We start from the raw sequence: 27,380 nt of genomic DNA, 5'->3' as shown, positions 1-27,380 counted from the left end.
AAGCGCATGTTCTCATCTGCATGAAGGAATCTGGCACAGAACTCAAGACAAGGAGATATCTGTGAAGATGCTCCATGATGAATGGGTGCCTCTCTGGCAGAGCATTCAGCAAATCCAGAGAGGACCAGCTGAGATCAGGACAATGCCTCTGTTCTAGCTGGAAAAAGAGGGAGAAAGGACGAAGTGCTGGAGCAAAAGAGAAGAAAATCAATTCTGCAGCAGAGAGGTTTCATTTTTATTTGGTTGTATGGGCTGTAACTGCACGTTTCTTAAGTACACACCAGATAAAAGGTACACTCTGCAATTCAGAGGAGGGAAGTTCACTGTCAAATAGATTATTCCATTCTGATAGGAGAGCAGTAAAACCTCAGGGCTGCTGCTGCCAGCAACCAAGAGTCGTAATCCCTTTCAGGTACAGCCTGTGCTCAGAATCAAGACACACCTGAATATTTGTGTTGGTTTGCATTCCAGATCAGGACTCCTCTCTTGCCAAAAAAAAGGGTTAAAGTAATGTTGCAGATGAAGTATCAAATTCTATAGGTAGCTTGGAAAAGCAGTTCAGACTGACACTACACTGGAGCAGATGTTCCAGGGAAATTCTTCTAGTACCATCCCCTTCTTCCCCCTCCCCCCAAAACCAGACATTTGAAATTTCTAAAGACTTAATTCACCCAAAAAAGGTTCCCAGAAGCTGAACCTTGCAGTTACCCCCAATGGCATTTGTATCAACCATGATCCCACACAGCCAAAATCCCCACAGTGGGATCAGTTTATACTTTCCCCGAGCCTATACCCTGGGAAGTGTTCCTAGATTAGATAAGCCTTTTTGCAAAAGCCCGCACACCACACTTTCATCCATTTCACAAGAAAACAACACTGCTACATCCAATTCCATAGAAGCTTCCCAATAGCTTCAGAAGGAAGAAAATCTCCTGAGAAACAACCTACTAAACTGGTTTTGTTGTCAGGGCTTAGTTAGGTCCTGCCTTTTCTGCTAATTGCCGAGACACTACCTTCATGAGATTGTGGATAATGAAAGACTTGAGCAATGGGCATTGCCTGCAGGTAGCAGAGTCCTCATTTCAGTTGATTCACGCTGCACATACCCTGTAATTTCAGTCTGCATTGATTAGACTGCACTAAAAAAGCCCATCATTTCATTGTCATGCAGCATGTACTCTCCAGCTAGCGTCAGAACACTTGTCACAAGACAGCTCTAACTCACCCAGATGGCTATAGGGAAATGTGGTCATTAAGACATTTTTCTTTTCCATTTCATAGTTCAAAACACTTGGAGAGCTCTCTCAACATTTCCAAATGAAGAAATGTACTGAATGAGTCACAAATAAATTCCTCTTTTCCCCAACCACATTCCCATCATCCTTGGAAAGTTTATTAGAGAAAAAATTCAATTTGGGAAATTTAGCCTTTAGTCAAGAACTCCTCCGCTGGTGTTTTTCGAGGGCTTGGAGTTAATAGTCCACACTTCTCATGGTGGCGATGTTGCTTGCTAGCCTGCGGGGCAAGCTTTTGGCTGTTTGCCTGTAGTCTTCTGGTTTGGTCTTCAATAGAGTAACAATGTTTTGTAGTGTCATCGAAGGCTGAAGGCCGAGGGCATCCATCACATTTATTAGATAATCTACAAGATTGAAGGACAAAATGGATTTAAACAGGCAACAGTTACTATGTCAAACAGTCCCCAAAGTAGTGTCATGGCAATTCTGCCCCAGAGCACTACACCAGATGTCCTCTGTCCATCAGCACTAGTTCAGACTAATTCACAGCACCCAAAAAACGGTTGGAATCTAGTTACGCTCCCGTCTTATATTTTGGATCTTTCGTTACTGCTTTACGTGATTAGTGGTTTTGGTCAGAGGAATGGGGCACATGGTGCTACATTTCAGTAACTGCACAGACTAACAGGAGAGGATTCAAGCACTTCTCTCCCCAGCCACTCAACACCTGTTGGAAAGGCCCAGCTCCTCCAAGTGTCCAGGAGACAAGTCTTGCCAAAACAAAGCTGTCGTGTTCTAACTCTGACCACTTGGTTTATATCTGCAGCTTTACTAGTTGATATTTCACTCAGAGAGGGTCTTGGCACTAAGGACATGTGCCAGACTGCAGCCCAACAGTGGGGAACAATGGGCTTTGGGACTGAACCACTAACCAGCCACCTCAGCTGTTAGCTGCAACATCGTCAAAAGCCTTGATATGCAAGATATCGAGCAGCTCCGTTAGGAGCTCTGATCTCCCAAAAAGCCCACTAGGAAATGGCAGCAAACCACATTGTTTGGGAGGTTACTGGCACACTGCAGGATTGAGTCTAGGAGAGTAAGGCCTGCTAGGGAGAAGCAGCTCACTAGACAATGTATGTTCTGCGCTCACCAATGTCCGTGGCAAGCTGCTTCGCTGAGTGAAGGGTGAGCGCTGGAATCTGTAGGATAACTTCACAGTAGGTTTGCATGGTAGCTCTGGCGATGGAACCTAGCCAGTAGTCAGCCATGTTGTCTAGCTCAGGTAACTCGTCACCTGAACAGAAAGTTCTCATTAGCCATCAGAACCCCAACTAGCCTGCGCTGGCTCAGTCTGTAGCTGGGGGTGAATTTTGTGCTAGGTAAAAGAAAAAAAGTCAGCTTAATCTAAAAACTTAAAGACAAAATCATTATCATCAAAAGCTAAACCACACATCGTATTCTTAGCAAGCTACAGGAGGAAAAGGTAAAGAACAGAATTATCAGACACAGATGAACAAGATTTGTTGGGGAAGAGTCAACAGGACTTTTGTAAAGGGAAATCATGCCTCACCAATCTATTAGAATTCTTTGAGGGGGTCAACAAACACGTGGACAAGGTAATTCAGTGGATATAGTGTAACTGGACTTTCAGGAAGACTTCAATAAGGTCCATCACCAAAGGCCCTTAAGCAAAGTGAGCAGTCATGGGATAAGAGGAAAGGTTCTCTCATGGATCAGTAACTGGATAGAAGACAGGAAATAAAGGGTAGGAATAAAGGGTCACTTTTCACAGTGGAGAGAGGTAAATAACAGTGTCTCCCAGAGATCTGTATGGGACCAGCGCTGTTCAACATGTTCATAAATGATCTGGAAAAAGGGGTAAACAGTGAGGTGGCAAAGTTTGCTGATGATACAAAATTACTAAAGATAGTTAAGTCCAAAGCAGATTGTGAAGAGTTACAAAGGGATCTCACACACTGGGTGACTGCATAAAAAATGGCAGAAGCAATTCAGTGTTGATAAATGCAACGTAATGCACATTGGAAAACATAATCCCAACTACACACATAAAATTATGGGTTCTAAATTAGCTGTTACCACTCAAGAAGGATCTTGGAATTATGGTGGATAGTTCTCTGAAAACTTCTGCTCAATGTGCAGCGGCAGTCAAGAAAGCGAACAGAATGTTTGGAACCATTAGGAAAGGGATAGATAATAGGACCGAAAATATCATTATGCCACTATATAAATCCATGGTACGCCAACACCTTGAATACTGCGTGCAGCTCTTGTTGCCCCATTTCAAAAAAGATACTTCAGAAATGGAAAAGGTACAGAGATGGCAACAAAAATAAATAGGGTTATGGAACAGCTTCCACATAAGGAGAGATTAAAAAGACTGGGACTATTCATCTCGGAAAAAACAACTAAGGGGGGAATATGATAGACTTTATAAAATCATGACTGGTGTGGAGAAAGTGAACAGAGAAGTGTTATTTACCCCTTCACACAATACAAGAACTAGGGGTCACCCAATTAAATTAACAGGCAGCAGGTTTAAAACAAACAAAGGAAGTACTTCACGTACTACACGGACAACCCGTGGAACTCACTGCCAAGAGATGTTGTGAAGGCCAAAACTGTAACTGGGTTCAAAAAAGAATTAGATAAATCCATGGAGAATAAGTCCATCCATGGCTATTAGCCAAGATGGACAGGGATGCAACCCCATGCACTGGGGTCCCTAAACCTCTGACTGACAGAAACTAAGAGTGGATGATGGGGGATGGATCACTTGACGATTGCTCTGTTCTGTTTACTTCCTCTGGGGCACCTGGCATTGGCCGCTGTCTGAAGACAGGATACTGGGCTAGATGGACCTTTGGTCTGATCCAGTATGGCTGTTCTAATGAGGAACGCAAAGCATCAAGCCATACGTTGCTTCAATTGTCAGTGGAAACAAATGTCCATAAGCGATTCAACACCACAGACCAAGCCACTTTACAGTTTAACACTAAGGGGATGGAATGAGGAAATCAAGTTACAGGTGCTTTCCTTCAGCTCTCACAGAGGTCTGGGTGATCTGAACAGCAACAGCAGAAGGAAGAGCCCTTGATAATCCTTACTTACGCCAATCTGGATACAAGGGCAGGTTGGAAACATGAACATTGTGTATAATTATTGTTCTTTACAGTATGTCTAGTAAACTGCTCGGCAACCCAGGACACCCCCACAATATTGCCTGCCCTGTGTATCTCAGTTGGGAATGCACATATATGCACTGGCATCCATGTCACACGAGCAGCTATCCAGGCCAGCTTTCCATGCCACGTCAGGGTACAAGCACAGAGGTAACAATTGAAGGATCTTCTTCCCCCAGCACTCTCTCTCCACTTTAGTGTCACTATGTACTACTTAGGTATGGCCTGTTGGAGTGCCGAGATCATACAATCTTTAAATAGCTAGACAAAATGATCCGAACAGCTTCCCTGTGGACAGTGGTTCTGTCAAACATCAGTGGTTTGGTGCCAGCCAAAGAGTGGTGCTCACAATGGACATTTCCACACTGACAGCACAGCTCCAAGCCTTTGTCCCAAATAACAAATACTTAGAGCTAGAAATAAGTGAAGGCATGAAGTGCAACTACAATTGTGACTGAACTCAACACCCACAGGTAACCACACAGCATCTCCCAGGAACTCACACTCATGGTGAGAGAGTTCCTAGAGAACCAAATAAGGAATTGGCGTTGGCTCGTTAACCGACTCATCTCTTCACTCTCACACATATCCTGCCATGGGGGCTCATCCCCTTTGCAGAGCAACTTCCCTCAATACAGACATCAACACAGCTTGACCTAACGCTTCCAGTTTTGTAAAGGTGCTGAAGTTTTCCTCATTAACTATGGTCTCATTGTAACTATTAGCGAGGACAACTGGAAGGCACTATCTGGTTATACAGTAAGCTACCACATCAGCAGGGAAATCAACCTCATATCACCTCATCCCCGCAACTCATCTCTCTGCAATGCTAAACACACACTTTCTTCCAGGCCCCTCCCTCAATCGGTCTTGTCCTACCTTGCTCTGGCGGATACGGCAGTTTTCCAGCATGTAAGGCTAGTTCCAGAGCGGAATCTTCCTGAGTAACAAATGGCTCGAGGTGAAGTGGGAGGGACATGATATATTGTCCAATCTAGGATAAAAAATAAAAGGACTGTACGTGTGACACTGAGTTATTAAGGTTTGTGCATTAAGTGGGCACTTCACTGAATGGGACACCAGTGAGAGGAATCCCCACCTACCAGTTCTGAACACAGACCGTGACAGCAGCTCACCAACATACACTACGCCAGGAAGTGATGTCCATCTCCCATTGACCATTAATTCCCTCTATACAAACAAAGTTTATTTTCCAAGAGTTCAAGGCCCAGTTATAGGAGCAACAATGGCAAGAAAAACTGGTAGACAGATTCACACCTATAATTGCATCCTTGACCCCTGCAGGAATTATTGGCGATTCATTCTGTAGATGGGAATCAAACAGTCTGCTCTGAGCAAAATCAGGGAACAGGAACCTTAGGATCACGTTACACAAGAATAAGTTTACAGACATTATCCTTCCCAGAATGCCACTGAGGCCACACAAACCTAGGCAGGAGTCATGTGACCCCATGCAGCCAACTGCATGGGCCTTGTCTTTTGCACATCAATTGCCTGTATGCCCCGGACAGGCTGCTCTGGGCAGGGGTACGACTCAGAGCACTCTGCCTTCACCCTCTGGTCCTCTGGAGAGCTGACTGAGTCTCAGTAACATCTCTTTTACTGAGCTCACGTGGCTCTCTCTCTTCTACATATGAAGTCCAGTTATATGGATTTGATTTTAAAAAGCACTTGTAGCTTTTTGGCCATGCAGCAGCTTGGTCTTGGGGCCACCCAAGGAGAGTCTCAGTCGTCTCAATCCATAAATCACGCTCCCTTCTCAATCATAGGTTAAAGGGTGGCTTGGGAAAGGAAGCAGACTTTCTACATCTGAACAAGTCCCAGAAGCCCCTCCTAGGCCCAGAAAGGCTCAAATTCCCTTTGATTCCCTGTAGAACGTGACCCAAATTGATACCATGATGTGCTTGGTTTAAAATTGCACTCAACTGCTGCCAAACATATCCATCACTCATCAATCCCACCAGTGTCTCTCTCAGGCAGTCTGCATCAGCAGCTTGCTTACAGGAATCTGGTGGCTGAGTGGCCTCTCTCTTTTCTTCCTGCTACACTGCCCAGGAACCTTGTGTTGTAAAAGAAGCCTCCCAGGTAGCTGAAGTTAGAAATAAGTGGGAAATGACCCCAAAGTTCAGCAGGCTACCAACTCTTGGCATCTGCATGCAGTGGGGAGAGGCAAATTTCAGAATGCCAACACCAGAAATGAACTGACCGCATCCTATGGCCTCAGGCCCTCCCGTCAGCGCTCAGCTGGGGCATATCCCTCCGGGTCTGTTCCTTGTGCATGTCAGAGAGGGAGACATGCAGAATGAAAGCAGTACTGCCCTGGGCACATCACAGTGAAGAGCACACATCCTCCTGTTTGTCAAATTACACATGGGGTGGAGTGAGCAATCAGCAGCCAGTAGGTCAGAACAATTCTCCTGAGTATCGGACTGATCTTTGCTCCCTGGCGCAGGCTTCGGAACTACTGCCCCGGGCCCATTTAGAGGTGATAATGAGAAGCAGAAGCAGCACTTGGAAGAGGTTAGGGAGCAGTGCTCAAGCCTCTGCTGGTGAGCAAGGATTAAACAGATAAAACCAGCGAGAACTATCCAGCGAGACTCCTGGCCCCCGTTCACTCTTGGCATCCCACCACCAGAAGATGATCTCTGCGGCAGAAAGGGAGACTGGAGAGGCTCCCAGGTACTGAGGAGAAGAGAGATCAAGCTCTTTTCAAATCAATAATGCCACAAAGTCATGGCAGCATACAGCTGGGACTCCAGCCCTATGTGCTCGGTGTGATTACTCTGCTGAGTTAGCCTCTCCAGGAGCTGCACGACTGAAGAGATGCTGACAGATGCCACTTTTCCAGATTTACTAGTAAGCAGTGGGCGGTGCGAGGACTGCGGCAGCGTAACCCACCCCAGTACAAGTGTTATCACAACTCAATAGAGAAGTTCCATCACCTTTCCTGGGATCTCCAGAAACCTCAGTGCTTTCCTGGCACCCTTTACAAGAGGTTCCTTTCCAACAATTGCCTAAAATCCTCAGAGTGGTGAATAGAAATCCTAGGGATAGGGAAACTGAACCAACAAAACAGCAACTCCTGCCCTCATACAATGAGCAAAAATACTCCGACAGCCAAATTACAGAGTGCCCCAAGATTCAGCCATTTCTAGGAACTATCCTCGTGTGCTCTTACATTGCTGATGTACTCAAGAGGAGTCAGACTGAAGTTTGGCAGGTCATCTGTTAGTGTCTCACCAATGCCAGCTGAGCTCCAGCCCTAGGAAGGAATAAAGCAGAGAACCAGTCAAAGCTCTCTTCAGCCAGCACGAGTAGCAGCCCCAAAGAAAGGGACTGGGGTCACACGGTAACAGGGTTCGTGATTGCCAGTGGACTCCTAAAGAAACCAAGGACTGTGGAAAGACCCCTCCTCTAAAACATTCCTCACAGTTCTTTGTACATAGGTTGAAATTAATTATTTTCACAGAAATGTTGGATTGCTGGAGACACAAACCCCAGCAGATGATGCAGTGGTGGTGGGTCCCTGGGGACTCTCCACTGAAGTTCCAAGAAGGGAGTTTACATCTGAGTAAACAGAAATCCCCACAGGCGTGAGGGCATTCAGTAGAGAGGCAATGAGGGCTTACTAGTCCCAGGCTCCCATAAAGTGTGGGGAGATATCCATGCCAGGTTTTCCCACTCGCTATGCTGGATCAGTGGAATCATCCAGGGAACTTACCTCCATCTTGGAAATCAATAAGAGCTGCTGTTTGATGCGAAGGAAAACAGAGTCAAACGCCAACTGGTGCGCTAGCTGGTTGAGGTGAGTAAGGGCAGACCGAGATGCAGACAACAGGTTATGGTTACTTGTCCCTTTCTCCTAACATAGAAAGGAACAGTTACATACAGATGCCACTAAACTGGTCATAGGAGGCCTAGGTTAAAATATTAGAAAGAAAGGTTTTGACTGGGCTCAGCACAAAGGATCCTTGTCTCGAAAGGGTCAGACATTACCAATGGAGAGCACTACCTCCTCTTCCTACTCAAGGCCCTAGGGAGCAAGGTCCCTGAAAGGAGGCATGGAAGGGTGGCACCCTTCACCACCACATCCACTCCACACCAGCCAGGTCAGGCACAGAGGGGAGCACAGCTGTACCTGCTGAAAGGGTGGAAGAGCTGCCACTGCGGTATGCACTCCCCACAAGAAACTGTGGCTGAGTCCTAGAGCGCCACCCAGCAGCACACCCTCTCCACACCCCAGGCAGTACAAACCAAGGCTTAATAGTCACAATCCAACCAAAAGTTTTTCCCTGGTTCCATATAATTCCGTTGGCCATTTGCAGGAGGGGCTGGCAACAGCACAGAGATTTTATTGCACTCTGCCAGGCAATCACTAAAAGAAAACTTAGCTCATATAATCCATTTGCTCACTAAAGCTATATTGAAGTTACAGAAATAAAGAGGAGGAATACAAACATGACCTTTACATGACCATGGTCAAAGGGCACAAGCAACTGGCCTGCTGTGTGGAATCAAGGAACAGCTTTGCACAAAAAGTTGGTACAGAGAAGGCTGAATACAGAGAGGTGACTATGTTATTTCTACACAAGTCAAATGCGTAATATTGAGGGTAGCGAAGCATGAGTTATATGTAATTTAAGTACCAAAAAATTCAGAACACCCTGGGAAAATAAGGAAGACAGAACAAATAACTTAGCTTTATTATTACAAACGATCTAATGAAGGCAAACATACATAAATTAGATCAGTACTGAAGATAAGGGGGGTTGCTTTACCCTGTTCACAGATGCACGCATGAATGCATGTGCAGAATTACATTCCAGGATGGGTACACCAGCAGAGTGGAACCTGCTGAGAAAGTCCTGGAAAGACAATGACCGGACTTGGAGCTCAAGGTGGTCCTCAAATACAAACTTTCCATTGCCTCTTGCCTTGGGATCTCTCATCTGAGCTACACCCAACCAGAGCTCCGTGCTTCAGAGAGAGGGAGTGACCCCAGAGCCTAACAGCGCTGAACATTTCATTCTCTTGGTACTGGGTGTGTCAGGAGAACTTGGAACGCCCTTCCCAATCAACAGGCTGCTGTTATGGAGGCATGTGACCAGGCAGTGGCCCCAACTGCCAGATGTGTCCTTGGCAGCACTGCAGTCCTACCTTTAGGGTATGGAGTGTTTCCATGAGGCTGGCATACTCAGACGGAGTCTCCTTCAGGAGGTAATTGTATTCCTGCCAGGGGTTCTTGACTGAGCTCTTCTTCTCTGCAGAGCTGGCATCCTGAAAGCCAGACAGACTACAAGGGCTGTAGGAGTCCAACAGATACTTCCCAGCAGTGGATAAAATCCTGAAACCAACCAACATGACTAACAAAGTTACAACCAAACTCCAATGAAGTTGGCACTGGGTTGCTCCAAGAGAATTCCCTGAGCTTCCTCATGGCCCCTGCCCCAGCCCTGCCTGGAATTTCCCCCGTCCCTTCTGGGAGGCCCCATCTCAGCATCACCAGCTTTACTGACACACAAGGCTCCAGCTTGAGCAATAAAGCAGAGAACAGCACTAACAGGCCCCCTGCCCTCCACATGTTTTTTTTAACTTTGACAAACAAGTTAAGCAGCCTCTACCGGGCCCTGTGGTTAGTCCACTCTGCCCTATCATGTTTCACACCCTCCCTACCACAGTTGGCAGAAATGGTGCCATGTGTTGCTCTGTCGTGACCTCAACCTCACCCCAGCAGCCAATCTTGGTGCATAAGTCCCAGAGAGAGCCCTCCAGGGCCAAAGGAATGTCTCCAAGACAAAGTGGCCATTCCACAGATCTATCTGCATCAGAAACTTGCTCCCATGTGACAATGTGAGGACACACTGCAGCTACAAGTATCAGAGGGGTAGCCGTGTTTGCTGCTTTTACAGATCCAGATTAAGAATCCTGTGGCACCTTATAGACTAACAGATGTTTTGGAGCACGAGCTTTCGTGGGTGAATACTCACTTCGTCAGATGCATGTAGTGGACATGCATCTGACGAAGTGAGTATTCAGCCACAAAAGCTCATGCTCCAAAACATCTGTTAGTCTATATAAGGTGCCACAGGATTCTTTGCTGCTACTGCAGCTACAGATATCTGTAGGGACTCTAAGAATAAGCTTGCAGCATGCCAGAATCTCGCCCCCAAAATCAAGATGGGAGACAACCCAACCACAAAACCACTCCTAGGTTTAAGGGGTTAAGAGTTGGGGCATCCTCTGTAAAATGTCCCCTTACCTGCTCTCCCAGTCACCCCTAAAAACCACTCTTCGTACACTGCAAATGAAGTTCCCATTAGCTGGTGATTTACAAACTCTTCGATGGAAGAGCAGAAGCCTCAGCAATACAGGGCATGCTCCTTTTGTCTGGCCTGATTATTTACCTAGCTCCTGAATCTCCTAGAAGTCACTAAGATGGCTCCTGATAAGAGAGATGGGCTGTATGTGGGCTGTGTCATTAACCTGCTCATCAGAATTTCCCAACAGCAGCAGCAGGTGGAAACTTTACTGGCTGCATTTCGTGCCTTCCCAGGAACAGAAGCGAGTACCTCAATTCCACACAGCATAGCATCCACGCTGTCTCGCTCTGCCAGTGCATGCTCTTATCTCTGTCTCTAAAAATCCCTCATTAGAAAGCCCAGCTTCATTTTATAACCCCATAATGTTTCAAGCTATTGCCTCCCTTATTTCCCCTCCCCTCCATTTTATAGGCCATTATTACACATTTGGGTCTTGACCGGGGAGACCTAGGTGGACAGGCTGCATACACAAAGTCACTGCTTTTTCACTGCCATTAACAAAGTTCATAGGCTCTTGCGTTCCTTCTGTAGCCTCCATACAGACGGAGCACCTTGGGGTTTGGTTCCTTTTAACTGGATAGACACACATACGGATTGCATGCCAACCCCAGCATTTCCTACCTGTTTGCTAGCTGCTGCTCAAAGTCTCCGCACTGCCGAAGGAGTTCACCACAAGTAGCTATTATCCTGGTAGGGAACAGAACAAAAACACACCACACTGTGAAGCTGGGGTAGGCAGCACAAAGGTTCCCAGACTCTCCCTCATGCGATCTAGCCTTAGTATGCAAGTCTCTGGGAATAAAGTTCCTCACCGGTTGATTAGAGGGAGCTCTCCCCATGGTAGGAATCACTTTTTCAGCTTGGCAGTTAACTTGATGCTCATACCTTCACTCTCTCCTGCTGATGTCGCACTGTAGCCAGGTCTGCACTATTCCCACCATGGCTAACACCAGCTCAGCTCCAATGGTGGGAGCCCTAGTGGCTGCTGCTATTTTAAACGATGTGTCCTGCTCGGAGCAGAATTAGTCAACACGGTACTGAAAATGCCAACAGACACCTAACGCTTAATCTCCACTAACACTTCCACATAGACAGAGCCCTGTGTGAAACTGAACTAGCAGGGCCCCATCAGAGCCACATCTGTCTGATATCAAACCAACTTTAAAGCAGATCATACTGGAGGCCTAGATTATGGAGTGTCCTTTTCTAAAGCATTCAGATGGTTACGGCCTGAGAGACAAAGGCGCCAGGGTTCTAACTGCCTTGGGGTTTGTTAGGGTTTTCAGAAATTATCACTTTGCTATCCCACTAATATTTAAGAACAAAAATTAAGAACAAAAATCCCTCTAGTTTTGCAGCCACTATTACCATAGAGTGTCCTGCCTTCCCTTCTCCCCAAGCAGCCTGAATCTGAAGAAGCAGTCAAATTAGAAACACTATTTTCCACAATAGCTGACAACACTACCACACAGGCTTGTTTGCAGAAGAAGATGTCAGAGAGCTTTCATTCAGTTGTTGCCACAAAGAAATCCATTAGTTAATTTCAGCTCTACTCAAAACTGAAAGTATGGGTGGGCAAAGAGAATCAGAATTAGCCAAAGGTACCAAAAAATGGTGAATAGGAGTAGAGATTCTTCATACTTCCAAAAGGGAGTCTCAAGCAATAGAGAAAAAAGGAGCTAAAAGATCCAGGCCAAAGAAAATAAAATGACCTTTTCCCCCTTCCATTTTCACCTAAAAACCAGCTCGACCTCGGGACCAAATACCACGTGCCGTATCTCAACAGCCCTGCTTTCAGTGTTTGCTGCACTGTGAGCCTGGCTCACACTGGCACATTACCTGATAGAGTTTTGGAATGCGGTCCAGTCCTCCTGGAAAAGGGAATCCGAGGCGATATCATCCAGTTTGCACTTCTTTCTTATGGACTGCAAAGTAGTAGTGAAGTCAGACACATACCTGTGTAAAGAGATGGAGCAAGACCTCAGACTACAGCAATGGCACTTGCTATGAGCAGTTCGCTTCGTCTCAGGCAAAGAGCCAGAGACACTTGCACAAGAAGAGGAGCACAAAGGAAGTATTCCTTGCTCCAGCCCAAGTCCCGACATTTGCAGGCTAAAGGTGGCCAGCAGTAGCAGGTTCAGGCCCAACTTGGAGGCCGAGGGGGTAGGGCGGCACCCAGAGCACCAGCCAGAATAGCTGAAATAGTAATACTGCTTTGCATCTAAGTGACTGGAAGCCACGGTTATCAAGCAGGTATGAGCAGAGCACTTCTAGTGTCACGAGCATTACTGCTCTCTTCTAGAGCAGAAGAGCCAACGTCAGACGCTACTGCTGCTCGCAGATCTCTCGTTCCCTCACCAAAGAGCAGTGCTCTGCTTTAACCTACTCACAGAACAGGGCTCTCCCCACAGAACCAATAATGCACTGATGCCAAGGCTTAGTTTATGTAAGGTTAGCAGCTGCGTTGGCCCAGGGAAAAAAGGGTAAGTAGGGGATATCAGTACTGGAATGCTCTCTTCAATGGGAGTATGTAATAGATTTAACAGGAAAAAATACATTGCCTCTAATTAGTGCCACTCATTCTACAGGGAAGTTATGCAGCAAATATAGTAAGTGGAAGGTCACTTGCACACCTTAAAGTACATGTTTCCCTCTGAGGTTTATGCTCACCAGCCTACCACGCCTCTCTTCTATTAGGTCCTCTCAGAAGTGGTTCTTTCCCAGAAGTGCTTTTAGGCATTTATCAATGAAATTTCAGGCATACTGCAGCTATGAGAAGCTTTACCTCCAGTCATGTTTAATTTCCACTTTTCATGGAAAGCAACAAGTCGAGGGATCTTTATTGGCTGAGCGGAGTGGCAGATCACAAGGGAAGGGATTATGCTAAATACTAGCTGTGTCTATAGAAATGTGACAATATCACAAACCATAAAGTCCTCAGGCTTCCCCCCCCATTGCATTCAGAGCCACCTGTTGAACACTCACTCACTCGCCAGGGATAAGTGTATTAGAAAGGCAGAAAATGCTTTACTTTTTGAACAGAGCTTTCAGTGCCTTCAGCAGCCCACACCCCCCCAGCCCATCAGTGAGTTTAACGCAGTTGTCGATGGCTCCAGAAGCCAGACTGAAGAGTTTGTTCACCGAGTGGCTCAGTTCCTGGACGCAGTCAATTACTTCCCAATGCTCCTGGAGAACAAAAAATACACTGGTTGATCCCAACCCTCCTTCACCACGCGTCCCTGCAGTAACTACACTGTACCAAGTCTTTCTGTAGCTAACACTGTAGTTGCTGTAACACCCAGATGGGGAAGGAAGAAGTTTAACCCAACAGGCAAACCTTCCCGTCAACATCTAATTGTCTCGTGGAGTGCACTGAGGGCTAACAGTCTCCTTTGTTTTCATCCTCCTACACCACCATCATAGCACATAAAAGTCAGATTGCCCTCTCCTATTCTCATCACTGCCTCCAGACAGAACACACTGACCTAACCTTCCTATAGGACAGTGTTTCTCAACTTTTTTTTTGCTGGTGATCTCCTTTGGACTTTAAAAAAAATGGTGAGCCCCCTCCTAAGCTGGAGTTTGAGCCCCGCTGCCCTGGGCTGAAGCACGTAACTTAGCCTTGTAGGGCCCTCGGTAGCACAGGGCTCCAAGCAACTGCCCTGCTTGCCACCTCTTAACACCAGCCCAGCACTTGCAACCCTCAGGTTGAGAAACACTGCTACAGGAGATTCCCTCTCCCACCCACTCCGTCTACGGTAAGAAAACAACAAAGGAGGCAGGAATGCACATAGCTAGTCTGTGTAACCATTTGTCATGGTTATGCCATCCTCCCTGCAGTGGTTTGGTATATCCACTTGCAGCATAAGACTTTGGGGCAGGGACTATCTTCTAGTCTGTACAGCGCCTAACACAATACCCCACCTCCACTTATCCTGACTGAAGGTCACATATGCAAAAGATTAAAAGACACAATGCAAACTCAGAGGTTTCCTTCCTTGCTTCTAATAGTCTAAGCGTCCAAGAAGTTTTCTGCTTATCCCAAAGGTTTTCCTTACATCAGTCAGATGCATGTAGCACCAGTTACTGAAGGATTGCCCAGAAGCAGACAAAGCTGCTGGAATTAATTTTATAACTTAAGTAAAAAAAGCAATATTTAATTAAAAGATAGATATCAACGGAAATTGCACATGGAAAATGCTAGCTAAAATCTAGGGTCCAACCACCGTAACAAAGTTCCTTTAAACTACTTATAAATATCAGCCTCCAATTACCTGCTGACTACTACTGTACAGATGGAGCAGAATACATTACATTACCAAGGGCACTGCACTGATCTGGATGAGGAGATTTTCTTCTTCCAGGTCTCCGTACCGCAGCTGGTAGGGCTTATACGGACCATACACTACTTCCACCAGTTCCATCACTTTCACCAGGTTATGCTCTTCTAAAAGGAATCAGAAGTGAGTGTACAAAGAAATAAACCAACAGCTAAAAGGTGGCCTCAAAGCAGCATGTTAGGCTCTTTCAATGAGCTGGGCCTATTGACAGCCACTACCATGTGTGCATATACCTTGGGACTTTGCCCAGCAGCTTTAAAGCTGAGCTGCAGACTTTTTAAACAAATGGGAATATCATCACTATCGGCTCCTTAATATCCAGGTATTCTATTTCAACAAGCACAGCAGGAATATTAAGCCATATTCCTGGCGGCTCAAAAACAATCTGGGCTCACAAGATTTCCAGCCAGCTATCACCCATCCCAGCCTGCATAATGAGAGATGAAGCAAGGAATCTATCTGAACTGTGCCTGCCTACAGAGGACAGTCTCATTTTATGTCCCATCAAAGATTCTAAAAAGCAAACTACACAGTCTTCATCCATACCTAAAATAAACGATGCCAACTCGTTTCATGTAGACTACTACACAGCCACAGTCACTCCTGACCCGGCCTGAAAGTGAACCAGCTGACCCAATGCCCCACTGCCAATCTGCTTAGTCACCCAGCTCCTCCATTCCTGTGATGCTTCTGCTTGTGTGTGTCGCTTTTGGAGCATGTCACCTTGTTGCAGGGTAATATGCAAATAAAGAATGCAAATTTTACTCTCAACAGTTCAGTAACTGGTTTCCTGGTCTCTTATTTTACAGACTCGGGCTTCTTCTCTCCAAATTCCTTCTATACAGTGTCTATAGTATTTGTTACCTACCCCAATTAAGCCAGACCAGGGTGTAGCAAGTGTTCGTTAAGAGTGCACAATGACTTCTAATGAAAAGCAGAATACAAGCACAGAACAATAGCCACACTTCCTGGAATGGCACAGCTGTTAAATGTGATCTACTAAAACTGGGTTTAAATAACTGAGGAGTATGATGCAAAGCAAACACAGGCAGGAAATGCAGCATTAAAGATAACCCATCAACCTTACCCTGGGAATTTCCTGAACGCTCTCTTTGAAGGGACACTATGCCAAATTTAGATACCTATAAATACCTATAGATGTTCATCCATTAAAACTGTGCTGAGCCTATATAATCATATGGGCTCATTACTGTTAATTCACCTTCCTTCCTTCCTTACCTCCAAAGGTTTGCATCAACCACTCATGGATTTCTGTCTAAAATTAAACTGCAAATGCTTTAGGGCAGGGAGAGGGTCTTTACTTTGTTCTGAACAGCACAACACTTTTAGGCACTAAACATAAGCACACATCAGAAATAATAAAATTTGACCCAGCAGTTTAATTTGGTTAAACATTGTTTTCATAAAACCTAAGAACAACAGAACAGTTTCCACCATTTTTTTTAAATTCCAGTGAAAACCATTTTGGCAAACTTTCCCTTGCAGAGTCTGAGAAAGCAAATGATCAGGAGAACTTGTTAAGGGAGGTGCGGTCTAAAACAAGAACTCCTGAGCGTTTATTGCCATGTGATCTCAGTCAAGTCAAGTATCTTCTGACTCCATTTCTCCAGTTATAAGACAGGAATAAAACTGATCCACCTTATAGGGATGTTGTAATTCACCCACACAAATGTTGTAAAAGGAAAGTGCTAAGTATTATTTACACAAGTAGTATCAAAATAGCTCTGCTTCAGTAAACATAGCCAAGATTGTGTCAATATATTCGGGATAAGTTCAATATATATTTCAGTACAAATATTATGTAAACAGCAAACACTGCAGATGAAATCCAAATCCCTTACATAAAAACCAAAACAAACCACAGAACCCAAAGGCTGTACAGAGGGTTACATAAAAATACATCATAAAATCAGGGATATATTTGAAATAACAGTCCCTACTTAAGTTAGACAGCATTGCTACTTCCAAGCCTCTTGCAAAGTGGGCAGTGGTGTCATGCAGCTCCAGCAGCTTCCTTAGTTTGGTTTCCTGGCCGGCTCTCTCCATTGCAGTGCTGAGGCAGACTGGGATTGAAGGCACCAAGGCACCTAATGTTTGGATCAGCAGCACAGTCACAATTTCATGGGGGTTCTTAAAAACCTGCATGAACAAGAAAGCTGTTAGCATGAGCATGTTAGCAGAAGCAGCCCACTGCTTCTGTGTAAACTGAGCCCCAGAACAGGAGCCCCACGCTCCACCACTTTAGCAAGGACACCAGCACAATGACCTAGTCAATAGAAACCCCCAGAAACAATTCACAGGGCAGAAGAGACTAAACTGCCCCAAAGATGAAATTTAAATTCTGTTCATTAAAAGGCAATTGCGTGGCACATCAAGAACACCGCACTCAGGAAACTGCCAGATCACTGGATCCTCTCCGTGCATGAGCAATCCCACCTAACACTAATGGGAGCACATCTGAAAACGCACAAATGTTACCAGATTAAAAGCAGGGCCAGGTAAGAACCTTGCGGACTCAGCACGCAGAAGAGGCTGACTAAATGGTATGAAAGCAGAGTTAATCATTGTCGCTTAAAGAGCCCAGACAAAGAGAGCACTTTATCTAAGGCAGCAGAGAATCTATGAGGCTGAGCAGAGGCTGGATCCAAAGGAGGACAGGCAAATAATGGACAACAGAGTAGAAAAACAAGGTAGAGAGCATGCTGTGTCTTCAAACAGAATTTAAACAGGTACCTTTGAAAGACATGAGGAAAGGGATAAAGAATCCCATGAATAAGCAGCTAGGTGACTAGTCAGGATGGACCGAGGAGAGAGTTGGGAAGCACTACGTTCTAGCCCCAGCGAGAATGTAACCAGTTGGCAAATGTTATCCTGAGATCAGCATAAGGCTAACTTCACATTCACATCCATCACCCTCATCTTTGTTTGCGGTGGCTTTTATCATCGCCACTTTTGACTGATTGGTCAGCTATTCTCTCTAGGTATTTATGCTGCCCCCACCACTGCAGTACCAGAACATATACTCCAGTATCCAACTCGCAGCAGTAAAACCATGATCAGCAAGTAGAACAGGAAAAAAAAATGGGTTTCCTAACACAGGCAGTACAGGAGGACTAGGGAGAAAAGCCCTGGGTGACATGAACTTTGGCCCACATAGCAAGGCCCCTCACAATACCCCGGTCCTAGAGCACATGCTAGTGAATAAGCCAGCATCTGAATTGTGATTCACAACTGCTATGCAGGAAAAAATCCCAAGACATTATTTCAAGGTAAGGCTGGGTATCCTTGCAGGAAAGGCCTCAGCCCTTGTTACAGACTTCATACCCATAAGATAACGATCTCCCTTACCCTTCACGGGTGAAAACGCTGACAGACTCAACAATGTCCAAACACAATTTGTTGGGCTAAATGAAGAGAGGCTAATTCTTTTTGAGGTCAGGTGTAAGTATGGTAAGCTCTGCATTTACAAATTCAAATGCTTTTCTTGGTACTGCAGAGTCCTGAGGGGTTCCAGAGGAGTTCCCCCAGAAGTCAATACAAACCACCACAAATCAGTCAAGCAATCCCTCCAGGGCCTCCTCCAGGTCAGGCAATAATGAAATTCAGGTATTTCAGATGTTTTGCAACAGAACAAAATGCAACACTGACAAATTAGATTTCATGTACGATACAGATGAAAGAGATAGAGCAGCTTTAACAGCAGCAATGCAGAGATACTGCCACTGGTCTTGAGTCAAACATTTAATCTTTCTGTGGCAGCAGAGAAGCTAGATCGGGGAAGGCAACCTTTCAGAAGCGGTGTGCCGAGTCTTCATTTATTCACTCTGATTTAAGGTTTTGCGTGCCAGTAATATATTTTAACATTTTTAGAAGGTCTCTTTCTGTAAGTCTATATTTACATACAACAATAGTTTAGTTATATAAATAAATAAGGTTTTTAAAATGATTAAGAAGCTTCATTTAAAATTAAATTAAAATGCAGAGCCCCTCAGACCGGTGGCCAGGACCCGGGCAGTGTGAGTGCCACTGAAAATCAACTCGTGCCATAGGTTGCCAACCCCTGAGCTAGATCCTCAAAGCAAGAGCCAAGACTTTAGTGAAGACAGTGAGCTGATCAATTATTCTGCGCCTTATGGGAATTTGCAATCTGCGTTCCCACGCATTGCACTGATGTGATTAACTGACAGCAACAGTACCTGCATGACCCACTGGAGTTGTGAGTGCCACGTTCCAAGCAGAGTATCATACAGTTCAGTCAGCTGCCGATTTAAACTTAAGTCGCTTTGGCAAAGATCCTGCCAGACTGTCACCAGCTGCACCTGCAAGGGTAATAAAAGTCATGCACGCTACAGAACTGGGCCTTGTTAACTCAAACAGAGACATGTCCTAGTGAAACTGCTTTTCCTCAAAGGCAACACCCCTCAGATTTGAACGTACCACCCTGCGATCATTCAGCACCCAAGAGGACTCAGACTTTAAAATGTGAAGCTAAAGGCTTCTTGGCTTATCCAAAGATTTAATTAACCTTGGTATTTTGCTCATAAATGAGACTGAAACCAATACTATCCCATAACAGTTGAAATATTTGGCAGGCCCCAGCCCTGAAGCTAATCCTCACAAGGCCCATTGATAATAGGGCTTTGGAGGATCAGGTTAAGGGCAATGAACCATCCAGAATTCCAATCCCATCTGAAGAGAGTTTCCATAATTCAGCAGCAGCAAATTACAATAAAGTTTATAACAACCAGAAATCATAAAAGAAGGAAAAGGCAACAACCAAACACCTTCTCAGGGCACAGAGGGATGCACAAGTACATTTTTCATTTGGCCTACTAGCTGCTGTAGGAAGGCACAAGAAGACTCCTTTGGAGAGTTATTCCCCAACCCCCCTTGTGTGAAGTAATCACAGCCAGGAAAAGATTCAGGTGGATGAACCGTGGAAGAGAACAGGCACCATCCTCAGTTTAAATTGGACAAGTGAGATGACCAGGGTGGCAGCCCCCTCTACAGGCTAAACCAAGAACTACTCCACATTTCACTCCCCCAAATTAAAATGTGACCATGACAGAGACTAGATACCTTGTGACATTTGTAGTAATAAGCCAGGAGTTGGGGCATCCGATCAATTTCATTGAAGACTTTCACAAACACTTTTGCCTGGTCTAAATACAACAACACGGAACATTAGTTAACAGGTCACTCTCCTAACTTGTGTGACAGAGATACTGCCCTGAGCAAAACAAGTCTTCTGGATTAAGCAGGAAAATCCACCCTCTTCAGTTTGGAGAAGAGCCTGGATACACTGTGTGGGATGTAGCTCCACAATACATGAAGAAAGTGACAAGGCCTCCCTGTGTTCCCTTCCCTTCACTTAGGGCAGTGCCTCTGAATCCATGGCCACAGAAATTCCAGAGTGGGTAGAGTAAAGTAATGATGGAAGAGTTTTTAACTTCCCTTGGAAAAACATTTCTAACTCCAGACCCCCTGTAACAGTACTGAGTCCCAAAAAGACTAGATGCTTTTTTCAGACAGAGCTAGTGCCCTCCAGCCCAGAGCATGTGTCAGTAAAACCAAACTGCATGCCTCAGTTTTGCCTTCCTCACTCCCTGGTGCCAGGACCACAACTAGCTGTCTCTTCACCTTGACTAAATGACCCAGCTATCATTCACTCAAAGCCTGAAAGTCTCTCTGCTCCCTTTGCATTACAAAACACACTTGGATTCAGAGATGTTAGTAATGACGTATTTAGGAACTTGTTTCTAGTTTTGTGGCAGGGCCCTGCTGGCTTCCTGTAAATCTGACACACAACAAGTAGCTAGGGTTGCTCTAGAGCAGTATAAAGGAGAGAACAGCACTTCCCCCCACCCCAAGGACATATTTGTTATCCTGTTTTCCTATCCACTGGGTCAGATCTAAGCAAGAACTCTTGAAGAACATGTGAAATACTGTCAACAGAAAAGGAAAAGTATGTTTGCGAGCTGCTCCGGAGGAAATATTAAAAAGGTCATAGACTCAGGACTGCATTTATCTCAAAGTGAGCCAGAACATTTTGAATAACTAAGCTAAGGAATGGACCCATTTCCAATACACAAGCGCCACCTGCTGTCAGTTTCTACCACAGCTACATATCAGAGGGGTAGCCGTGTTAGTCTGGATCTGTAAAAGCAGCTACATGGCATACCTAAAGAACTCATATGGGACACATTAACATCATGCAGCATCTATGAGGCTCTCTTCTTACAGGTGGGAGAAAACATTCTCAAACATCACTGTGTGTCCTGCATCTGCCTGCAAAAGAGCCATACAGCCCAAGAGCAGCAACAAGACAAGACACATATACTCTGAACAGATGCAAACAGAGCCAGTGTGATGGACTAGAAGACCAGAAATGGGAAGAGAAAAGCAAAGAAGAGAGGAGTAAAGGAGGAAGAGTGTGAAAAAGAACACAAGCACATAAACCCTTCATATTAACCTCTTCCTTCCTCCCTCTGCTTGTCTCACTCTGCATCTGGTCTTAAATTAGAAAATAAGCTCACTGGGGCATGGACTGTCTCAGTCTGTGTTCGTGCAGCACAATCGCATGATTGTTATGGAGGCCTCTAGGTCAGGGGTTCGCAAACTGGGGGTCAGGACCCCTCGGGGGTTGCAAGACTATTACATGGGGGGGTCATGAGCTGTCAGCCTCCACCCCAACGCCCGCTTTGCCACTAGCATTTATAACGGTGTTCAATATATTTAAAAGTGTTTTTAATTGATAAGGGGGGAGAGGATGTCACACTCAGAGGCTTGCTATGTGAAAGGGGTCACCAATACAAAAGTTTGAGAACCTCTGCTCTAGGTGCTACCAAAATACATATAATAAACTGACAGTGTAAGGGTGGGGAAAGGGAGCAAGGCCAGACCAAAAAACCCAAACCATTTTATAACTCTCTCCCTTGTTTCAAATGCAACTTTTACAAGGCAATAAAGAGTCACAGCATTTCCCAATGAATTTATCCACTGATTACAATATCCAGTGTTGCTACATACGCTCAGCAGCTCTTTGATATAGCAGCTACAGGGGTCTTAAACACACTCAGGAAACATTTCCCAACCTGGATCACATCCAGGGGTGGAAAGAAGGCTGCAGACTATGGGAGAACCCAACACATAGTGGGCTGCAGACCGCTGTCCCATGCATCTCTTTTCGTTTGGTTCTGGCAAGAAAGTGCACGTAACCCAGCCCCCGAGAGACCCAACAGATACACTCCCAACCCAGGCAGCATTTAGCTTTCTGGTGAGCAATCTCCAAAACAAACAGAAACAGAAAGCAAAAAAGACAAGAAAGAAAAAAGGACAGACACAATATGAAGAAAGGACAAATTAAATAGGAGATAGTGGGAGGTGTACAAGGCTTGGCAGAAGGAGCACCAATCTGCCAGTCCATGGCAAAGAGGGCTCCAACAGCAGCTGGGGGGGCTCAAAGCATGCTACTCACTCTCCTGATGAGGGCACTATCTGCATATAAATACATCTACTCTGGAGACAAGAGAAAGAGAGCCGTACTGACCTACAGACTGAGCATTGAAAGTGGCCACAATCTGGGGGCTGGCCATGGCCTCTAGTCGGTTCTTCAGAGCCTCTAGGTGCACACATTTCTCAGAGTAGTCTGGAGTGTCCACAAGCATCGCCAGGCTGTTCTGCATGCCTGTTAACTTGGCAGAGATCACAGACACATCCTGCCACCAAAGGAAGTTAGGGGGTTGTTAACACAATATCAAAAATGCCAAATCCTAAGCTCCACAGTGACATCTGGGAAGCAGAGGCATATTTCCATTTGAAAGGTGACTTGAAAAGACTTTTTTTAAAATGTGGTTTCTCTATGATTGACAATTTTCATGCCTTTGTCTTTTTCAAGCAGGTACCTACTTGTGTTTTAAAAGTTTCCTCAATATCTGCACTCAGTGTGCTCCACTTGTCTGCCTCCTGGAGGGACTCAGCAGCCAGCTGCATTCTGGATTTCACTCGATCAAGCTCTACCAGGACCTGAAACAGAGATGGAACTGCTACCCATCAGAACTGGGGACAAATGTGCAAGCTGCTTGATTTGGTGGGGAGTGGGGTGGGGGTGGGGGGGAGGTTATTTGTTATATTTGGGTTTAAGAAACAGGGTGATAGCAATTTCAGGAGGAAATTGGCTAAAATCAATTTTAGGGATTTACACAAAAGTGGGTCATCTCTCCGAGGAGCTGAAGAAATTAAAATCAATTTTAAACTTGAACTAGCTCACGAGCATCATCAGTAGAGATTTGAGAACATAATGAGGAATGTTGCTTTTATTCAGGGTCTACACTCAACTCTAAACAATAATTAGGATGTGTGATCCGAGGGGAAGGGGGATGGGCTCTGATGGCAGCTAAAGCTCCAGAAACAACTTGCAAAACAGTTCACCAAAGATCTGCACTACTGTGGGTAAACCAGCAGCCCCTTTGCTTGAGCAGCTCACTCCGAATTATCACAAGAAAACAAGCACACCTATAAACTGGTTTGAATTGGGATTCAGTATAATCAGGGTCCATTTTGTCTGGAAAATGTGAAGCAACTCTACAGCATGGAATTAATACACCACCACCATCAATACGCTCAGACAATAAAGGCTTCTGCATCGTGCTGCCTGTCATGAAAGATGGATCACTCACATGAGGAGAGTTATGAGCTCATGAAGGCCTGATCAGAGCTAGTTCTAGTCTGGGTTGCTAACATCTATGTCCTGGTGGTAAGATGGGTTACTGCATTCGTTTTTCACTTCTGAGTACACAGTGCTTGGCTGAGTTAACAAGGAAAATGCTTTTGGGGATTTCAGCCTAGTCTTCCAGCTGTCCACACATAAAACCACCATACAGCATCACTCTCTGCTTAAGAGAGGCTTTGGACTAGAATATCAGGGGTGCTATAGCCAAGAACCAAGCCACAATCTGTAGGGATGTTTGCATTGAGTCTGCCCATGCTGAGTCCCACTCTGGACACTTCTATTAGTTCTTCAATTTAATAAGCACTACCATTCATTCACAATAAGAAAAAGTCAGTATCTCCAGAACTTTTTACTTCTTCACAAAAGTATGAAAAATCTGAAGCCGCTCACAGGGCATCAAATTGCTGAAGCCTAGCACAATCAGACTGTAGTTCAGAAAAGCGACCAGATTGTAGGAGTTTTCAGTGAATGTTCTGCTTGAAAAAAGCATAGAGATTCCTTGCATCTAGGATCTCATAGCCTCAGAACTTGCTGAAGTGCATCAGGATGACAGTAGCAATTTTAAAAGGACACAATATCAGAGCAGGAAATCAGTCTCCCTTACTTGTCAACATCTACCAGAGCTCAAACTGCTACAGAGCGCTAACAGAGCCCCCCTGGGACTGCACAAACCAAAACAGTCTTCAAAAAGAACAGGAGTACTTGTGGCACCTTCAGTAACTTTGGCATCTACAGCAAAAATGGAAATCACAGGCAAATATTTAGTGAGGAGAGAAGCTACCTGCATTGACTGAGCTGTGTCCTCTTCAAATTTCTTAATGTCCTCCTTAACAAGGATCATTTGTTCCTTCAGGAAAGTTGCCTCCTGTTTCAAGGCTTCCACATCTCGAAGGACTCTGGGCATGTTCTGGAGTGCTTGGTGGCTTGTTTCTGCAAAAACAAACAGCAATGGAATGACAAGGGACTCAACCCTCACATAGAACAAACTTCCCAAGGAGCATGGTTTACAACAAATCTTCATTGCTGCATTCAAACTACAGCAGAATGTCAGAGTTACAAACATCTTGGGAATGGAGGCTGTTCGTAACTCTGAACAGAGCGTTATGGTTGTTCTTTCAAAAGTTTACAACTGAACATTGACATGAGACAGCTTTCAAACTTTACTATGCAGAAGAAAAAAGCTGCTCTCTTTTCTTTTTTAGCAGTCTACGTTTAACATAGTACTGTACTGGCTTTTGCTTTTTGGTTGGGTTTGGGGGGAGGGGACTGTCCCTGCTGCTGCCTGATTGTGTACTTTTGGTTCCAAATGAAATGTGTGGCAGACTTCTCAGTTCATAACTCTGAGGTTCTACTGTATATTTAATAAGATCTTCCAGATCTGGAACAGCAGGGCATGCTGCGTATTAGGGACAATCCTCTGAGCATTTGGCAAGTGCCTATCAGCATATATAAACAATACTAAGGACAAAGCATATAAAGCAATGCTGGCAGGGGGACTGGTAGCAGGGCAGAAGAGAAAGGAACAATCAGGCTGGAATACCAGAAGATGCTACAGGTCAGGACAGAGATGGGCAGGAAAAGACTCTCTCATCCTGCAAGAGTTTTCGAAATTTCAATTTTTTTTCCTATTCCAAATCAGCACAAAAAGTCAAAATCCTCAAACTAATAATCTAAAAAAAACCCCAAAACACACAAAAATGGGTCAGGTCAATTTAATTTCAATATTGCCTTTTTTTAAGAACAAAACAATGGACATACCGGGTCAAACCAAAGGTCCATACAGCCCAGTATCCTGCCTACCGACAGTGGTCGATGCCAGGTGCTTCAGAAGCAGTGAACCTAACAGGTAATGATCAAGTGATCTCTCTCCTGCCATCCATCTCCACCCTCCGACAAACAGAGGCTGGGGACACCATTCCTTACCTACCCTGACTAACAGCCATTAATGGACTTAACTTCCATGAATTTATCCAGTTCTCTTTTAAACTCTATTATAGTCCCAGCCTTCACAATGTCCTCAGACAAGGAGTTCCACAAGTTGACTGTGCGCTGTGTGAAGAAGAATTTCCTTGTATTTGTTTTAAACTTTTTATTTGTTTTGGCTTTTTTAAAGAAAAACTTATTTAGTATAAATTAACATTTTAAAATGAAAAGTTGTTTCAAAATTAAAAACAAAACTTTGTTTCAAAAATATCAACATGGGATGTTTCAACGATTTCAACAAATAAATTTACCATTTTCAAATTGGGAGATTGGTCAAAACTGACCCCGTCTCACAAGCAATTGTGGTTTCTAGGAATCAACGTTTGTTTGGTTTTTTTTTTAAAGTGGGGGGAAATTCCTTTAACCCGTTCTCCTCAGCAGGGCGGTGCTGCTGGCAGCGTTCCAGGAGGAAGCCAGCACCCGCCCTGGCTGCAGCGAGCGCTGTCCCCTTCCCACAGGGTCACAAAACCTGCTCCCGGGTTTGAGAGCTCCGCGCAGGGAACCCCAGAGCGGCACCTTCCACGGCGTTGTTGACCTCCTGGATGAAGAGCTGCAACTTCATCACCAAGGTAGCGGCGTGGGCGTCCACTTTGTCGGGGGCATCCTGCTGCTGCACAGCCCGGAAGGCTCCGTTCACCCAGCCCTTCACCTCGAAGTCATCGGCCAGGAATTTGGAGAAATCCATCGCGGGCGCCGGGGCCGCTCCTCCGCCGAAGATCAGAGCCGGGCTCCTAAAGGCCGGAGGGGGAGCGGGGCTGAGCGCAACACCGGGGGTCACCTCCTCTCACCAGCCTCCACTCCGCCGGGGGGCAGCGCAGCCCGCCCCACAGCCCGGCCCCTGCCGCCCGCCTCCTGCCCCCCAGCTCCCGGCCCCTGCCGCCCGCCTCCTGCCACCCAGCTCCCGGCCCCTGCCGCCCGCCCCCCCGCTCCCGGCCCCTGCCGCCCGCCTCCTGCCGCCCACCCCCTGCCCCTGCCGCCCGCCTCCTGCCCCCCGGCCCCTACCCACTAGCTCCCGGCCCCTGCCGCCCGCCTCCTGCCCCCCAGCTCCCGGCCCCTGCCGCCCGCCCCCTGCCCCCCAGCTCCCGGCCCCTGCCGCCCGCCTCCTGCCGCCCACCCCCTACCCCTGCCCCCCAGCCTCCTGCCCCCCAGCTCCCGGCCCCCGCCGCCCGCCCCATGCCCCCCAGCTCCCGCCTCCTGCCCCCCGGCCCCTGCCGCCCGCCTCCCGCCCCCCGCCCCCCAGCTCCAGGCCCGTCCTCCCCGGCCCGCAGCCGCTGGTCTCACCGCTCTCCCGCCCCGCCTGGGCCCGGGCAGGGGGAGCGGGAGTCACGGAGGCCCGGACCCTCCCGGGCCAGACGCCCCCGGCCCACGCAAGGCGCCGGGGGAGGGGCAGGAGGCCGACGGGGGGGATGGGATGCCCCCGACTCACCGTCCCCGCAGGCGGCGGCAGCCATGTTGGTTGGGTCACGAACAACAGAGCGCAAAGGTTGCCGGGAAACGCCAAGTGCCCGGCTCAGCCGGCCACCGTACCC

The 27,380-nt window shown here is 46.2% G+C and overlaps 1 protein-coding gene across 4 annotated transcripts; it reads right to left on the bottom strand.

Annotated features, from left to right (window-relative positions):
• Positions 1–211: 211 nt before the first annotated feature.
• COG7 (component of oligomeric golgi complex 7) lies at positions 212–27,380 on the bottom strand. Of its 4 annotated transcripts, none has more exons than XM_030578490.1 (18): positions 27,278–27,380; positions 26,368–26,582; positions 24,650–24,798; positions 23,046–23,162; positions 22,687–22,855; positions 20,217–20,299; positions 19,334–19,456; positions 17,078–17,276; positions 15,096–15,223; positions 13,808–13,962; positions 12,616–12,732; positions 11,398–11,463; positions 9,614–9,800; positions 8,178–8,318; positions 7,635–7,718; positions 5,315–5,429; positions 2,386–2,529; positions 212–1,639 (listed from the first exon to the last, which is right to left on the bottom strand). In XM_030578490.1, exons 2-18 carry the CDS (start codon positions 26,534–26,536, stop codon positions 1,473–1,475), a joined length of 2,313 nt encoding a protein of 770 aa, XP_030434350.1. In that variant the 5' UTR covers positions 26,537–26,582; positions 27,278–27,380; the 3' UTR covers positions 212–1,472. The 4 variants fall into 4 exon arrangements, with proteins under 4 accessions (XP_030434350.1, XP_030434352.1, XP_030434351.1 ...); XM_030578492.1 differs by having other exon boundaries at positions 15,096–15,220; XM_030578491.1 differs by lacking the exon at positions 27,278–27,380 and adding an exon at positions 27,195–27,217.

Source organism: Gopherus evgoodei, chromosome 10 (genome assembly GCF_007399415.2).
Source record: "Gopherus evgoodei ecotype Sinaloan lineage chromosome 10, rGopEvg1_v1.p, whole genome shotgun sequence".
In the NCBI taxonomy this organism is placed as follows: Eukaryota; Metazoa; Chordata; order Testudines; family Testudinidae; genus Gopherus; species Gopherus evgoodei.
Note: the sequence above shows the minus strand (reverse complement) of the source record. Positions and strands in the feature narration are given on the sequence as shown.

Coding starts and splice junctions, on each gene's coding strand:
- COG7 (XM_030578490.1), bottom strand. CDS start 26,536: ATGGATTTCTCCAAATTCCTGGCCGATGACTTCGAGGTGAAGGGCTGG. Junction 15,224..17,077: donor AGCAATGCTGTCTAACTTAA/GTAGGGACTGTT, acceptor GATTCCTTTTAG/AAGAGCATAACCTGGTGAAA. Junction 5,430..7,634: donor CTCTTGAGTACATCAGCAAT/GTAAGAGCACAC, acceptor TTTTTATCCTAG/ATTGGACAATATATCATGTC.